The sequence below is a fragment of the Ictalurus furcatus genome, chromosome 16 (genome assembly GCF_023375685.1).
Source record: "Ictalurus furcatus strain D&B chromosome 16, Billie_1.0, whole genome shotgun sequence".
Lineage (NCBI taxonomy): Eukaryota > Metazoa > Chordata > Actinopteri > Siluriformes > Ictaluridae > Ictalurus > Ictalurus furcatus.
This window is the reverse complement of record NC_071270.1, coordinates 390748-403562: the sequence shown is the minus strand read 5'-3', so window position 1 is coordinate 403562 and position 12815 is coordinate 390748. Positions and strand designations below refer to the sequence as shown.

Here is a 12815-nt window from a genome sequence, read left to right as displayed (position 1 = left end):
GGGCGTTCTGAAATGCTTTCTGTTCACCATGGCGGTAAAGAATAGTTATTTGAGTTAGCGTAGCCATTCTGACCAATCTGCCCATTCTCCTCTGTCATCTCTCATCTCTACCACTCAGCGGACTCTCACTGGATGTTTTTTGTTTTCCGCACCATTCTGTATAACCATTCGTGAAAATCCCAGGAGATCAGCAGGTTCTTAAACACGTTTTCCCCCATTCTGATGTTTGACGTGAACATAATCTCAAGCTCTTGACCTGTATCTGTATGATGTTGTCCCTTCAGTTCTTGATTGCTTTCTTTACATTCTTTCCTCACTTCCTCCAAGGGTGGAGCTAAAAGCTGAGGAAGGGACGTGAGGAAAGAAAATGAGGAGATGCAGTGTAAGAAATGAGAAAGCAGTCCTTATGTCTGTATTAGTCAAATTTATTAACCGCATTTAATTAGTTATTACCTCATAATTACTGCTTTCAGTGCATAGTTAGCCAGCAAAATGCAACAGCGAAGACTACCGCAGATCAGATTCATCCAGGTTTTTTGGGGATTGTGCACAGCACACCTGAACCAGTTTTTCCAAATCTGAACCACACCTGAACCAGTTTATCTGAGTTTTTCCTGTTCAGTGTGATGATGTTTAATGTCCACAGCAACCTCTGTACTCCCGTTTAGCAACATGTTAGTATCACGATTTCACCTGAAACCCGAACGAAGCTGGCAGCTCGAGCGCTGAAGTGCGGACTGGTTTCCGGGTTTTGGCGTACACAATGACATCATCCCTGCGCCGCTCTATGGTGATTGGCTGTAAGATTCGGAAGCAATTGACTTGATCTGCAGTGGAGGATGAACTTTAAACATCAACATCGCAGTCGATCACGTTCATGTAATCGAGATCGATATTCGATTCATTGTGCAGCTCTAATTTGGAGGTCGCCGCTTAAGGTCAACATCCGCACGTCACGTAATCCCCACGTGAATCCAGTACAGTCGTTTATATCGGATTATGTTACCGGATAATGCTGCTTGAGGCTGTTTAAATACACATTCATAAAACCTGAAGTAGTTAAATAGTGACCTTAACTGAAGTGATGAAAGTTATTTGTAGCCCATGGCAAATATTAACACAAATTATTCACAAATAAATATGTGTGTAATACTTTGAAGTGTGTGGTTTTAAAAGTTAATAACCATCTGTACAGAGGCACACACACACACACACACACACACACACACACACACACACACACACACACACACGCACACACGCACACACACAGATAGATAGACAGACAGAACCACGTCGACAAAGTATAGACTCTGGCCACACACACACACACACACACACACACTGGCTATCAAGATAAGAAATCATAGCTCCCTACAGAGCAGAGAGTGTACACAGAGTACAACAGCAACACAATGGAGACACAGCTGCACTTTCTAACAGAGTGGAACAAATTCAAACACACGCGTGAAATATTTTTCGGAAACATTTCATATCACACACACCACCAACTGATTCTCCCTTCTGTCCAACACTGACACACTCCCCATTCTGTTAGGAGACAGGAAGGAGAGCTGTGTTTTAGCAGGAGAGTACGTATCTGCACACACACATGCACACACACACACACACACACACACACAGATTAATTGAATTGAATTGAATTGAATTGAACAACACAAAGAGAGACAGAGAGAGGGAAGGAAAGAAACAGTGAGAGAGAGAGAGAAACACAGAGAGAGAGAGACAGAGAGAGACAGAGTGAGAGACAGAGAGAGAAACAGAGAGAGAGACAGAGTGAGAGACAGAGTGAGAGACAGAGAGAGAGACAGAGTGAGAGACAGAGAGAGAGACAGAGAGAGAGACAGAGAGAGGGAGGGAAAGAAACAATGAGAGAGAGAGAAACACAGAGAGAGAGAGACAGAGAGAGAGACAGAGAGAGAAACAGAGAGAGGGAGGGAAAGAAACAATGAGAGAGAGAGAGAAACACAGAGAGAGAGACAGAGAGAGAGACAGAGAGAGAGACAGAGAGAGAGCGATGGATTTTTCTTGTAACTTCTTGTCATGTCTATAGAATGAACTCCATGACGTGTGTGTGTGTGTGTGTGTGTGTGTGTGTGTTTGTACGTATATATCCACAGAGTATGACGAGCTGGATGCAGAGATAGCTCGTCTGGCTTCTCAAGGCTTTACCGGCTGCCTGTCGGTGGTCCAGTTCAACTCCATCTCTCCCCTGAAAGCGGCGCTGCTTTATCCACACACCAGTCCAGTTACTGTCACAGGGACACTGACTGAGTCCAACTGCGGCTCGTCCTCGTCATCCAGTCCCTACGCAGCCGAGACCACCCACTCACTGTCGGGTACAGCTCACCGCATGGCATCTGTCTGAGAGCCAAAGTTCCCTCCAACTCCATCCTCCTACAGCTCCTTAAAGCTCACACCTCGACTTCTGTTCTGTTCTGTGTTCAAGGCAGGGGATCGCTCTGGCCGTTCCATAAGCTTCAGCTTACATTTCTTGAAGTAGTTTCGGATTATTGTCCTGTTGTAGGAGCCAGTCTCTCTTCAGCTTCAGTTTCTTCACTGACCATGTCACATTTGCTTCCCGAATTTGCAGATATTTACTGGAATCCATGGTGATTGTGGCCAAAGAGTTGTATTTGTACTACTTTAAATGACTCGATATTGTTTTGCATACATCAGATGTTTACTTTTGTGACGAGGTCACAGTTAAGGTTTCCTGCTGATGACTCTTCCATGCAGATCATGTTTGTACAGGCAGTGCTGAAGGACAGAACGGTGCACCACCACTCCAGTGTCAGCTAACCGTCCTGCAGGTCTTTAATGTCATATGGGGCTTTTGCTTTGCCTTTATGGCTAGCGTACCTGCAGTTCTGTATGAAAGCGTTCTTGATCTATCAGATTTAACGTCCACAGATCCCCTTAACTGCCACGTCTTAATGACTTCGTGAGCTGGAGGAGCGTCGATATTGTTTTATAGCCCTCTACTTTGTAGGCATCATTTAAATTTCATTTTCAGATTATCAGGCAAGTGTTTAGCGGAGCCCGTGGTTGGACAAGGTCTGAAGAGCCAGGGAATTTAGTATTATCTGGAATTGTTCTTCCTGCCTAGCATGTCATACTCAATTAAGTCATTTAAGGTCTGAGGCATTAGAACTGGAAGGGTGTCTAAACCTGTGGTTGCGTTTACTTCTTTTCACTTCAAAAATCAATACGATATGTACTAACCCTAACCCGCCCAGAATGTTTACCACTGTGTGTTACAGTTATCGCTACAAAAACAAAAGAGATGACTTGAGCCAGTAGAAACTTTTAAAAAGACATGGCATGGCAAAGTGTTTTTTGGGTTTTTTTCCGTAACACTTTGTCTGTAGCTCTGGGAAAGCCTGCATGCCGATAATTAAATTAAGGCTCAAATGCGACCAATCGGTTTATTAATCTGCATGCGAGAGAATTTCATTTGCATACCCTTTCTTCTCTCTGCTTCCATTTTCGCGCTTTACCGCCTCTCTGCACAGCGGCCTTGTGAATGCCGAGTATGATGCTCTGTGTGTCTCTTCTTTCTCTTCTTTCCCTCTGCTGTAGATCATGTGGGCACTGTAGGAGAGCCCGTAGTCAATGCAATCAGTGGCGACTCGGCTTTGATTGGAGGTAACAGCCGTCTCGGTGCACTTTGTTCGTTTTAAGTTGATGAGGAAACAAATGTTCCTTCACAGAAGCTGATTCTGTTTGCGTCTTCTTCCTGTGCCTTTAACACGTCTGCTCTTCTGCTGTACTTTCCCAAGTGGGACTGCTAACGCTGCTCCTGCTGCAATATCATCGACTCGAAACCCAAAACTTTTTTTAGTTTATCACGGTATCTGCTTATAACTTTTTTCTTTTTTTTTTTGACGAGGACAAGGTTAAACCCCATGTACACAACCGAACGGCATCGTTGAGTTCGTAAATCGGATAATCAGATAGTTATCGATTTTACAGTAGTTCTGTCTGTCTTTCAAATCCCAGGTTTGTATTAATGCGCTCGGATCAAACCACACCCCCACCCCCCCACCCCCCCGGAGTGCGTTATCTCTGTACAACAGCACCGGTCTGTTGTGTGTTATTCCTTACTTACTGTAATCGATACCTCCTGACCAATCCGAATGAAGAACTCGACAGCACGTTAGCATACGAACAAATAGCACACGCAAAACCCAGAACGCTCCGCAGGTCAATTCTATTTAATAGAAAGGAAGTTCTAGAGGACGCCAAAACTAATTTAAAGAAACAATTTGCTGATTTTAGGAACTTTTAATGCCATCTTCAAATATCCTCTCCTCACCAAGAGTAATGTGGCATTAAATTAAGCTGCGATGTATTTTTGGCATTGCAATTATAAGTGTTTTTTTTTTGTTGTTTTTTTTTTGCATAATTACATACACGCAGCTTAACAGAACGTGATGAAGGACCTGCTCAGGAAATGCCACCTTCTGACAGAAAGTACAGATAATTTGTGAAATATACCTTTTTTATTTTTTTTAAAATAACGCTTATACTGTATGATGAAGTTAGACGCTCATGAGTCACAAACTTGAGTGCAAATTTCTTTGCTTAATTACATTAGGCAACTGATTATCCTAATTCCTGCCAGACTAGAATGAGAGCTCTAAATGATCCACTTTAAATGCTTGATCGACGTGTGTAATCTCGACGCACGTGATGTTGATAGCTGTATGAGATTTATTCCATGTTAAATCACGTCGAATCTCCTTGCACTCTTTATAAATGCAAAACGCATGATGAGGCTTTCATGGCGCCGTTGTTAAAAATATAACCGTTACGAGAAGACGCTCAGCCCGTCGAAGGAAACGCATAATACAACAGAAGGTTTTATGGTTTTAATAAAAAACTTGAGAAATCTCTAGAACAGCAGGAGCACGGATGTGATGTAATACCGCTCCTTGGTATCTTGTTGCATGTTGCACCCATATGTAATTTGGTGTTTTCCAGGCGTCATCGCCGTCGTGATATTCGTGATCCTGGCATGCCTGGCCGTCCTGGCGCGATTCTTCTACAGACGGAAAGAGACGTTTCAGACCCAGGAGTCGAAGGGAGCGAAATCGGAGGACGGTCCTGAAACCACGTTCAACGCTGACCACAGTGCGCAGAGCGTAATCAGAGAAAGCCAAAAAGAGTACTTCATATGATCAAAGCCTTTCCTTTTCGTCGTCGTCATCAAACTTTCGGACTAATCCAGGATTGCGGAGGACAGAAATGCCTCACCAAGCCTTGACTGAGACGTTAGCGTTGTTGGTGAATACACTGGAAAGATGTATTGATCAAGACGTGAACGGGAACGCCGTAAAAAAAAAAAGAAAAGTTTTTTTTGTACATAGGTTGAAAAGTTCCAAAATTTGCCACAGATAACAGTGTTTCTAAGACGTGTACAATGATCTTCATCTATTGTAAAAAATTCTTTGAAATGTACATGTGGGGAAAAAATATCTTTGTAACTGTTACCTTTGCCGTTTATTTTTTCGATTTGTGCGCTTACAGTACAGTACGCTGGAAATGACTGTGTCATACGGCGAGGTCCAAAAGACGTCCCTGCAGGAGTTCCAGAAATGAACGCAAAATCAAGCAAACGCCGCAATATTCGGAGGAGCTCACAATTTTTCGGAATTAGTCCAGATTTTCCCAAGATTTTGGCCGAGACGCGTCGCGTGACATCATCACAACACGCATTCAGCCAAAGTGCAGCTAAAAGGTCTCCTTTACCAAGAGCATCACTGGGAAAGACCGCGCAAAACTATTTCGTGCAACTGCGCTTTCGCCAATTAAAAACAAAAAGCACAAAAACACCTCGTAAATCACAATCGCAAATTTTGGAAAAACGCCTCAGCGAAATCAAGCGTTTTTGTCTGCGACAGTCACCAAAAAAAACTCGGTGAAATCCTGTACGGACTGAAAAGACTGAGACTTTTACATCATTACAAATTGTATTATGCGCAATACCTTGAGTGAAAGATAGAAATCTTAGAAATCTTTCTGAAATTTCAGAATTTGATAGTATTCAGTACCGAACCTCCCGGTTTTGATTTCGAGCCGGACTTCACAACCTGACGCTGATGTGTTCCGTCACATCCATCGCACTGTGGTCTGGACATGCGCCGCTGTCCGAACGGGAAAAAGTTTGCTTGAAGATTGAACATGCACAAAAATATAGATTTTTCAACATTTTAAAATTTGTTGGTTTCCAGGTTTAAATAATAATAAAAAAACATTCCCGGATTTTCAGTGTAGTCTCAGATTTTGGACCTCACCGTATAACTTTAATGGAACATGCAGAATGCTGGAAGCTGTATTGAGAATGGAAAGCTATCTGTGTAGCATATATAATACAATATATTTGCACACACACACACACACACACACACACACACTTATGAACACAGCGGTGACTCCAGAAAGACAATTTATTTTATTATTATTTTTTTTTAAGATGAATCGTCTTTGAAGATCAAAAGCGAAACCGTAGCGTTTGATGTGCTCTCGCGTGATTGTTCGGTTCTCGGGTTGTGAGTGTTTTGCTCTGTGTGGACAGTGTGGAAATGTTTCAGTGGAAAAATCAGTCAGTCCACCAAAACCTGTTTAGGTGTCACCATTTATCAGAAATGAACACAACATACTTTGCTTTATGTGCAATTCCTGGATCAAAATAAATTGTGATTGCTTCTTATTATTGTCACATGCCATGTATTGTGAACCACAGACGCACTTTTTTCAGATATTATACAGCACATCATTAGGAAAAGGTTAAATCTAGAACCAAGAAGGGCTCTTTAGCTTACCTGTCTATGACAGAGTGTTGTTCAAATAGAAAGGCTTCCGAAAACAAACATTTTATGAAGCAAAGAATTGTACACTATCTGAAGAACCCTTCAGGAACCACCTTTTCTTCTTTTTTTTTTTTTTAAAGAATGTAAGGTCCAAAAGTTTTTGCATTTTTGCATTTTTTGATCTCATCTCTGTAGAACAGAACATTTTCCTATAAGAGAGTTTTCATGAAGAAACTCTTCAGGAAGAAAAGCACTCATAACTATCTGAAGAACCCTTCAGGAACCTTTTCTTTCACATTGCAAGCTCCGAAAGACCACAAGTTTTTAAAATCATTTTTAGATTAGAAAAATGTTAAATCTAGTACCGAGAAGGTTTCTTTGTCTTGTCTTTCTGTAACAGTCTATAACGTTTCTCTGTCTAAGAGAGCATTCCATGAAGATACCCTTTAGGAAACAAAGGACTCAGCTATCTGAATCTTTCATGACCCTCATTTATTTAAGAAGGCAAGGATCTAAAATTTCTGAGGTTCTGAAATTTCAGGAGTTCTTTCTCTCTTTTTTTTTCTTATATTAGAAACACTATTAGAAAAGGGGGTCAATCTAGAACCTAGAAGGTTTTTTGAATTTGTCTTTCAGGAATGTTTTTTTTTTCTAAAAATATTTTTCATAAGGGTTTTGTTTGTTTGTTTGTTTGTTTTTAAATTTGAAACACTATTAGAAAACTCTAGACCCTATGGTGCTTTAACGTCAGAGAATAGTCCTAGAAGAAATCGCGTAGGAAGCACAGACCTCCTAACTATCGGGGGAAGCCTTCAGAAATCAAATTTTTAAGAAAGCAGAAAGTTTTTACTTTTTTTTTGTTTGTTTGTTTGTTTGTTTGTTTACATTAGATACACTATCAGAAAAAAAGTTAAATCTAGAACTTGGAAGGTTTGTTTATTTTGCCTCTTTATGACAGAATGTTCTCCTATCAGAGAAGGTTCCATGAAGAAACCCTTTAGGAAACAACGAACTCTTAACTATCCCAAGAACCCTTCAGGAACCCTTTTTTCTAAGAGTGCTAGGTCATCATTTTTTTCAGAGTACTTTTTTCTAATACTGTTAGAAAAAGTTTCAATCAGGAGTCTAGAAGGGTCACCTAGAAGAAAAAAGAAACTCTGAAAAACCCTTTCAAAAAACTAATTTTTAAGAAAAACTTTTTAAAAAAAAAAGTTTTCACAAAGTTTTTTTTTTTTTCCAGAACAGAAACAGGGGTCCTCAGGGGTCAGTTCTGGGTCCACTGCTCTTTTCTATTTATACTATATCTCTGGGGCCTGTGATTGAGTTGAGTTGAGTCTCATGGCTTCTCCTGTCACTGCTATGCTGACGACACCCAGCTCTATTTGTCCTTCCAGCCTGATGATCCATCCGTCTCTGCACACATGTCCGCCTGCCTGTCTGACATCTCAAATTGGATGAGGGAACGCCACCTTAAGCTCAACTTGGCAAAAAACTGAGCTTCTCGTCATACCTGCCTGCCCCTCAATCAACCACAACCTTACTGTACAGCTCAGCTCAAACTCAGCTCAACCCAACCAGGACGGCCAGGAACCTTGGGATGACTTTCGATGAAAATTTGACCTTTACAGACCAGATCTCAACAACTGCACAGTCCTGTAGGTTCATCCTGTACAACATCAAGAGAATCCGACCCTACATCACCGAACAGGCTGCACAGATACTAGTCCAGGCTCTTGTTATCTCAAAACTGGACTACTGCAACTCACTACTTTCGGGCCTCCCAGCAGCTCCATCAAACCCCTTCAGATGATTCAGAATGCTGCAGCGCGCCTCGTCTTCAACCAGCCCAAGAGAACCCATGTCACACCCCTCTTCATCTCCCTCCACTGGCTTCCTGTAGCCGCCCGCATCAAATTCAACGCCTTGATGCTCACTGTTCCTCAGTGGTGGAATGAACTTCCAACCTCAATCCGGACCGCAGAATCTGTCACTATCTTCAAAAACCGGCTAAAGACCCACCTCTTCCGTCAACACCTAACTTATATATATATATATATATATATATATATATATATATATATATATATATATATATATGGCAGCACTACTTGTACGGTTCTCCGCTTGATATATCACTTTGCTTGTATTTCCTGATTTGTAAGTCACTTTGGATTAAAGCGTCCGCTAAATGAATAAATGTAAACCTAGAACAGTTCTTTAATTTGTCTCTCTACAAACAGAGTGTTTACATATCAGATAACTATCAGAAGAACCCTTCAGGAACCTCCATTTTTAAGAAGACAGGATCCAAATGTTGAGAAATTTTCACTTTTTCTAGATTAAACAATCTATTAGAAAAATCTATCTAGACCAAAGAATGGTTGCTTAAATTGTTCTTCATATACTTCAAGCATTTCTTCAGCTTGCTTTTCTACAACAGATGGCTTTCCTTTTGGAGAAGGTTCCAAGAAGAACCAACTGGAACACACTTTTTGTCCCTGCATTCTTTAAAAGAACGGTTCAGAATGAATTCTTTGCTTCCTAAATTATCCAAAGAACCCTTCAGGACTCCCCATTTTTCTAAGAATGCTGAGGTAAAAAAGTTCACTAACAAGCGTTTCAGTTTCATCAATTACAAAAACTTAATACAAACTTGATTCAAGAATAATTTATTAAAAGTAAGACAAATGGTTGAGAATTTCCTGTATGATACTGTCCCTCTGGGGGAACCCTTAAAGGTTGTAGGAGTTTAGTTCTAACTCCTTTACGTGGCCAAAAAATACCCTTTAATTATCCAATGAAACCTTGAAGAAGCCGGTTTAAAGGGTTTTCCAACCCCCAAGGTTCTGCTCATACATTTTTAAAGTAATTTTCCATGATGCCACATATTTCAGTTCCTGGGTTCTAAATGTTGGTTCTAGGCCTCTTTTATCATCCATTAGTCTTAAGACCCTCAGAAATCACAATGAAAGCCTATTCCCTGTTGCTTTCCAAGCATTTCTTGAATAAAAATAAATTGTAATTGCTTCTTATTGCTTCCGATGAGCACCATGACCTACCTGCAGGAGCTCACTTTGACAAATCGCTCATAAACGCTGAAGCATTTTCACTGATTAGTGCTTTTTTTTAAATTCCAATTTTATGGTAATTCAGTGAAAATACACCACTTACCTCAGTTAACAGGCTGCAAGCAGGGACAATGTGACCACAATGAATAACAGGTTGTCAAGATATTTTTGAAAACGGTGCCTGGCACACCTCTGTGATTTAAGCCAACAACTGAAATATTAAAATGAACCTTTTAGACAGCATCTAAACTTAACTTCTGGTTTGTGTTCAGTTCCTGGACCAGCTCCAGATTTTGATTATATATAAATATAAGTCTATTTAACTTCTTTTCATTCTATACATCTATACAAAATTGTCCACTGTATTAGAAACACCTGTCCATTAATACAATCACCCAATCACGTGGCAGTAGCACAGTGCATAAAACCACGCAGATACAGGACAAGCGCTTCAGAATAGGAGAAAATGCGGATCTCTGACTTAAAATTAGGTTTAAGTTTCTCCGAGAGGTCAGAAGACAATGGCCAGTCTGGTTCAAGCTGACAGGAAGGCTACATAAACTCAAATAACATGCCCAGCAGTGACAGCTTAGTGGTGCTGGGATTTACACTCATGACCTTCTGATCAGTAGTACAACACCTGAACCATTAAGCTACCACGGCACCCTATGTGGTTTGCAATCAGAATAAAAATCCTATAACGTTAACATGTGAAACTGGAAAGACTGCGACATCAAAATATTACACTGCAGCTGAACACATAAAACGTATGACTCTTTTTTGCCCTTCTGAACAACATTGCTGAATACAGGACTGCTGAGAAAAAGAGCACTACTCTCCAAGATAAGAAGATTAGGGGGGAAATAAAGTGAAATCCATTTGTAAGTGCACTTTGTGAAGTTTCTGGCTATTTCAGTGGATGGTAACGTACAGATGTTTGTAATGACCGTCATTTTAACACCACATTAACTTTTAGACAGGAAAAGTAATGGGTATTTTTGTCACAACTAGCAAATCTCAATGAAGTTCCTAAGTACTAGAGCCTGTCTACTGTTTAACTTGAATAAAACTTCCAACTAGAATTAGGACTAACTCATCAAATACTCGTAAAAGTATATTTAAGTATACTCGATTACATCATAACACATAAACACTGGAAGAAGGAAATAAATAAAGGATGCTACATACTGTGTCTTGTAATTTCCTTACTATAAAGGTTTATTATGATTTTCCTAGTCATTATACAGTATTAGCCTCTAAAATGCTACACACTAATGGAAAATCACAACTGAGTGCAATTTAACCAAGCAGGATGCACATCTGGTGTCTCAGAAACGCATATTAAAGGCCACAGTATGGAGTTTTCCATTCAACTCTTTTCAGTGGATTTTTAAAAATAAATTAAAAATAAAACTATAATAAAAAAAATTAGACAAAGAGAAGTCTATAAATATATATATATAATCAGACCCTTCTACTCAAGAAACATCTGGCAACCTACCGTATGTGTAGGTCATTTGAATTGGAAAAATGGCGGGAGTGTGCGTAACCCAAGTCTGAATATCGAGAACTTTCCTCATGTAAATATTGCCATATATTGTGTATATCTGCCAAATAATTAACTGCAAATGTAAACGATTGCAAGATTCTTGGATGAAGAATGGAGAGAGAGTATAGCTAAACCCAAGGGAAGATCAGATTCTAGTGTTCAGGAGTCATAATGCAATCAATCAACCTAATGGTACAATCTGATAAGTCCAAAACTGCGAACTTAACATACCACTGGATATCAGTCTCAGGTCCTGGAGTTTTCACATTAAATTCAGTTCACAAACTGATGCAAATCAACCAAGAAATGGAATCTGCTTTGTTAAATAAGGTAGAATGCTAAAATGTACATGCTGTAGTCTTCCACATATCAGTTCTTCTGGTTTTTTTGAGGTCAAATGTAATAGTTGTGGCATTCCGAATCTAAAAGTCCCTGGATTCGGGAGTCGGGATTGGATGCCAGCTGTGCCATGTGCCATGGGTGCTTATGACCACATTTAACCATGTAGTCAGTAGGCAGGAAGGTCCTTCGCTCCCCGGTGGCTACTTGAACTAATTGAGCGTCTACGCAAGTGCACCAAAGCGCATGCTAATGCAGGATCGCCGTTCATTTGCAGCGTAAGCTTCAGTGCACAGAAGAGATATGGCTTTTCTTCCCAAGCTGCTGGTGCTGATGTGGAAAGGAGAAACTCATTACACCGAGATGCAACTGCGACTAAATTAGAGGCGGAAAAAGTGTCTCTTTTTAATTGTTCCAAAATCGACCCAAAAACTTTCCATGTGATCTTTTTTCATGAGCTGACTGTCCAGTAGTCCAGCAGTTTATGTCATATTTCCATGATCAGCATGTAAACACAATAATAAGGCATATGATAATAGTATTGGCACCTGTGAATATGGCAGATAGAGTATATTCCTGGTATTGTTGTGACCATTGGAAAAAGAAAAAAAAAAGAATACTGCTGTGATATCCAGTCAGATAAACTCCTCTCACTGTCTTTACCAACCAAGTCTGCACAGTGACATTTTCATATTCATACCGGTCATGTACAAATCCCACATCAATATTTTCCACCTGGCTGATGGAACATTCAACAAAAGCTTTTGTATGTGAGTTTATTTCAGCATAATTTCCCCTTCTCTATAATACTAATGAATTTGCAGAGGCTGGTATTTAATTAGTTGTGTTGAATATTTTATTCATTCGTTTAATTGTGTTCCATGTGTAATGACGCACCAAGTGTCTCATTCACATGAAGTATAGTAGCCAAAAGTGAGTTTATTCTTATATGTTATATAAATAATAAGAACACTATAGACCGTGCTGTTATAGGAAATAATCAAAGCTGGGGGTGACCTGATG

General features: G+C 40.1%; 1 protein-coding gene across 1 annotated transcript in view; it reads left to right on the top strand.

The window, feature by feature from the left end:
• Nucleotides 1-8811, top strand: part of cntnap3 (contactin associated protein family member 3) — a 118468-nt gene extending 109657 nt beyond the window's left edge. Inside the window, exons 22-24 of the mRNA XM_053645473.1 lie at nucleotides 2142-2360; nucleotides 3604-3669; nucleotides 5008-8811. Coding sequence (XP_053501448.1) covers nucleotides 2142-2360; nucleotides 3604-3669; nucleotides 5008-5204 — 482 coding nt within the window. The 3' untranslated portion in view covers nucleotides 5205-8811. The remainder of the gene's footprint in view (nucleotides 1-2141; nucleotides 2361-3603; nucleotides 3670-5007) is intronic.
• Nucleotides 8812-12815: the final 4004 nt, after the last annotated feature.